Here is a 4,584-nt window from a genome sequence, read left to right on the forward strand (position 1 = left end):
TTTTATTTTGTAACAATGCGACTCACAGCTCCTGCATTTGTCCTCCTCAGTGCACCTGTCCAGAGGTCCCAGTCCCATTTCTCTCAGCATGCAGGAGGCCTGGCCGGTAGCTGCCGCCATAACAGAATATATCAATGCCTACTTCAAAGGTGGCCAGCACAACCGGTCAGTGTGGTTTTCCAGAAACATTCTCTGTTGTGTGCTGACTCGTTGAGTCATTGATTGAGTTAACTCGGGGTAAGAAAAACACGAGTAAACCAACTTGTTTTGTTTTCTTCTTTCTTCAGCTGTCTTGTGAAGATCACAGGCGACCTGACGATGTCCTTCCCAGCAGGAATCACCCGGATTTTCACAGCCAATCCCAACGTTCCGGTGCTCAGCTTCAGACTGGTCAATATCTCGAGGATTGATCACTTCCTTCCCAATCAAAAGCTGCTCTACAGGTCAGTCACCTTCTGTTCTTTGCACTACAATCCTGTCCACTCCAGTATCAAATCTTTATCCTTATGTCATGTCTGCGTCTCCATAGTGATCCTTCTCAGACTGATCCAGACACCAGAGACTTCTGGTTCAACATGCAGGCTCTGCAGCTCTACCTGCAGAGAGAGGCTGAACTCAACCCCCAGGCTTCGTACTACAACGTTGGCCTGCTCAAATATCAGGTCAGGATTTAAGATTCTCATCCTGTAGATATTTTTATCCTATTTTTTATTCAGCCAGGGGAAACAATTCCATTGAGATTGAAACAAGCTTGTGACAGATACATCTTAAAGCATCTACTTCTTTATGCCACTGTGGTACAGTTTTACCTCATGGATCTTAGATGTTACTGGATTTCCCAGGAATTCCCATATAAATATAAATCTCCTTTTGTGTTTGTTTATCACTGAACCCTGTCCTTCGTAGTGTCTGCTGCCATTTGTTTTTGTTTAAAGTTTACTCGCTGGATCATTTGGGGAGTCATGAGGAAATATCTTGGTAATTAAGATGATACACTCATTGCAAGCCTCCTTTCTTTATCAGGTGTCGTCTCAGGATCCGGGTCGGGCTCCTCTCCTCCTGTCAGCTGAGTGTCAGCGGAGCGGCACGGTGACCCGTGTGTCCCTGGATTATCACTGCTGCCCTGCCACCGCACCCTCCACCCAGCTCACCGCCGTCCAGGTGCTGCTGCCTCTGGACCACACTGCCACAGACCTGCAGTGCCAGCCGCCTGCCTCCTGGTGAGCCGCAATGATGAGATGATGGAGCAATTTCTTTCAAAGACGGATCTGTTATTAAGCTGATGAATGCCATCAAGAGAATTACGTTAATGCCCAAACTGAATCAGAAATGAAACCTGTGCTCACAATGTAGAGGCTCGGCTGCTGTCGTTGAGTCTTTAAAGATTAGGGAGGCTGAGGCTGATGTCAGTGTGCTTGTCAGCCTGTCTCTCTATATGAAGCTGGCTCACCTCGTATGCTTCTTCCTATTCAGGAAACCAAACTTACTCTGAAGCAAGTTAGCCTCAAGATAAGAGATCACCACATGACCACACAGATCTGAAAGTGTGAAGTTCCCAATCATAATTAATGAATTAAAAAGTTAATGCTTTGATTGATGATATTCTGTGTTGAAAGCAGCAGAACAGTTGGTAGGCTGCCATATATTAGTTGTTTTCTGACAACAGAGACTAAACTTACAGAAATAATTCTACTTTTTATACCTCACTTGTTAAGAGACAAGACAGGCAGCCAACCAGTTAATGTCAGCAGTTGACACCGAGAACAATTTAGTGGAATGTAACTTGAAGCTCAACTATATACACAAAGACATTTACATTACTAAAACTTTTTGTATTACGGGACAAAAAAGTTTTCTTTCACACTGAGACATTAGTTTCTGTGTGGATACACGCTACTGAAACTTGGTGATTTACCCGAAGAGCAGCTGTATTTGATTTAGAGTGTTCAACACCAAAAAAAAAGCCATTTATACTGTCATCAAAGGATCAGGTCCCACTAACTATTCTTTCTTCTTTTGCAGGAATGCTGAGGAACGACGGCTGATGTGGAAACTGCCCAACCTTTCCCCAACCAACCACAGTAAAGGTAAGAGCTCTGCTGCTTTAAACATATCTGAACTAACGCTGTGCACAAACAATCCGTGCCAACAACAAACCAATAAAGAAAAAACACTTAATTGTGACCATAGGAGCTTCAGAAAGTACACTGCCTGCTGGGTAAACAGCCACGGGTCAGGGCCTGTTAGAAGGTGACTCCTTGGACTGAAAGGACAGATCTGGAGCTTTGGGGTTGTACTCTCGGAGTATTTCCATGACGATGTGGCGACTGATTGAGTTCAGAATATCATAAGAATGTGGGTAGAAGTGTCCTGGAGCACCTCTGAATCCTGAGTGCATTCACACTTTTACTTGGTGCTTGGATCACTCAGGACAGATGTTTGCATCAGGTCTGAACAGGTTCTCTTACTTTTAACTCATGAGGTTTCTAATAAAAGTTGGTGACCGTGTTTTCAACTTGACCCGATATTGAATGGTTTCACACCTCTACATCTCGTCAAAACAGTTGTTGTGATGATGAACATATATGATGGTCAATGACTCGGTTTCACTCCTGTGCACGTGTACTGGGACAAAGTCGAATTGTAACCAGAGCTCAACGTGCATGTAACCGTGCTGACTGAGTCTGGGCCATTTTTCCTGTTGACGCCCCCTTAAATCTTTTTATTACAGCAGTACATTAAACATGGTGTGTGTGTGTGTGTGTGTGTGTGTGTGTGTGTGTCAGGCTCAGGGACTCTGTGTGCCAGCTGGCAGTGCCTGGAGGCTCCCCGCGGCCCTCCGCCCAGCCTCGCTGTGCAGTTTGTGGGCTCCGGGACCTCGCTGTCGGGCATGGATGTGGAGCTGGTGGGCAACCGCTACCGCATGTCGCTGGTCAAGAAGAGATTCGCCACAGGTACTCTGAACATTTACAAATATACAGTACACAAGCTATCAGGCCCACTATGGACCACTCACAGGGTTCATCACAGTATTGCTTTTCACTATTTACTTTTGAATCAGATTTAACGAAACTCAAAGTGCGCAGTTAATCCATAAATGGAATGACGACCTCAAAATTACCAAGAATTATGATAACAAGTCTCATCTGCCATGTCTCACATTAAAATACTAAACATGTATTAACTCTAGTTTTTCCAAATGTGAGAATTAGCTTCTTTTTGCTGCCGTTAAATTCTCAGATTCTGGATTTCGGCTAATTGCTCATGTCAAGCTCTCTAACTGCCGTGAATCTAACGTTGTGTATTCAACGGCAATCGTTGGGAATTGTTGTAAAAGTGAGAAAACCCATGAACATTTATAACCTCACGATTACAAAACTGAGGCTTTTTTACAGCTCTGCAACACAAAATGATGTGCAGATGGCTTTATTCCATATTTACCAGTAAGAAACAGGTTATGAGCTCCTTTCCAGGAGAAAAGCTTTAATAGTTTGTGTAAAGAACATTTTTTTGAGTTTAATAGATTTTTTTTTTTTACCGTAATTGTTTACAGTGGTTAAGACCATACCCTTGCTAGCCTTGTTGCTGGGGGTTCGATCTCGCTTCAATAGTTTAAATGAAACACTGAAACTGGAAATTGGGGAAGTTCGTCTGGCTTTACCCAACAATAACAAACTCCACCTACCAGCACCTGTAATGAGCTCTAAACACCTCATTAGAGGAGTATTTCATAGCTGGATGCAGGAAAAGCTGCAGTCACGATGCCATGGTGAAAGTTGCCAGGAAACAAAGGTTCCGTGCTCGCCCAAACAGTGCAGCACTCGTTATATTTAAGTAGTCGTTTTTACGCTCGATTCACAGATTGAACAAAGATGTCGCTTGTTAATTAATGACATTTTAAAGGTGTGAGGAGAAAGTTCTGTTACATTTCACTTTGATTCCAAGCGGACTGTGTCTTCAACATATTTTATATTCGTCTTTGACAGGAAAGTACATGGCGGGCTGCTTCTTGTGAACCGTGTAAAGACCCATCGCCACCGATTGGGAGAACTTTTCCCACGAGAGGTTGTTCCCGGTAAAACAAAGCTGCTGTACTCAGCCGTGGAGGACAACGTGCACTTACTTCTGACTGTCCTGCTGCTTTAGGACCAAGCTTTTTTGTTCCTTTTTCTAACTTAAGTTTTGTGTTGTACGTTGTACTTTTCCAGGAGAAAAAAAAATTGACTCTCCTCATTGTGTTGTGTGCCTTCGTATCCGAAAACTGCGAAACTAAGCTAGATGTCTGAATATTTCTTAAATTACAGAGCGGGAAAAAAAAAAAAAAAAAAAAGTGTTAGTTTTAATTAAACATATTACGCTCTGGAGCTGAGTTGCCATGGGAACTAGGATTTTTAAATTATGTAAATAGTGTATCTCTATATTATCCTAAAGGATCGAAGATTCATTTGTGAGGAAAAAATCTACCAAACTGTAGAAAAAGCTGTTTGTAAATCTGACATTTGTTCCAATAGGTTTTGTGATGTTGATTTTTGATTTAAAAAAGAGAAATAAAAAAATACTACTAATAATAAATGTACTCGAATA

General features: G+C 42.5%; 1 protein-coding gene across 3 annotated transcripts in view; it reads left to right on the forward strand.

Annotated features, from left to right (window-relative positions):
• Nucleotides 1–4,114, forward strand: part of fcho1 (FCH and mu domain containing endocytic adaptor 1) — a 53,450-nt gene extending 49,336 nt beyond the window's left edge. For all 3 annotated transcript variants that reach the window (XM_072389149.1, XM_072389151.1, XM_072389150.1), the window contains exons 21-27: nucleotides 51–165; nucleotides 288–443; nucleotides 530–662; nucleotides 1,024–1,220; nucleotides 2,023–2,087; nucleotides 2,787–2,954; nucleotides 3,987–4,114. In XM_072389149.1, the coding sequence (XP_072245250.1) occupies nucleotides 51–165; nucleotides 288–443; nucleotides 530–662; nucleotides 1,024–1,220; nucleotides 2,023–2,087; nucleotides 2,787–2,954; nucleotides 3,987–4,015 (863 nt within the window). In that variant the 3' untranslated portion in view covers nucleotides 4,016–4,114. The remainder of the gene's footprint in view (nucleotides 1–50; nucleotides 166–287; nucleotides 444–529; nucleotides 663–1,023; nucleotides 1,221–2,022; nucleotides 2,088–2,786; nucleotides 2,955–3,986) is intronic.
• Nucleotides 4,115–4,584: the final 470 nt, after the last annotated feature.

This window comes from Leuresthes tenuis, unplaced genomic scaffold (assembly GCF_036924035.1).
Source record: "Leuresthes tenuis unplaced genomic scaffold, fLeuTen1.0.hap1 SCAF_7, whole genome shotgun sequence".
NCBI lineage: Eukaryota > Metazoa > Chordata > Actinopteri > Atheriniformes > Atherinopsidae > Leuresthes > Leuresthes tenuis.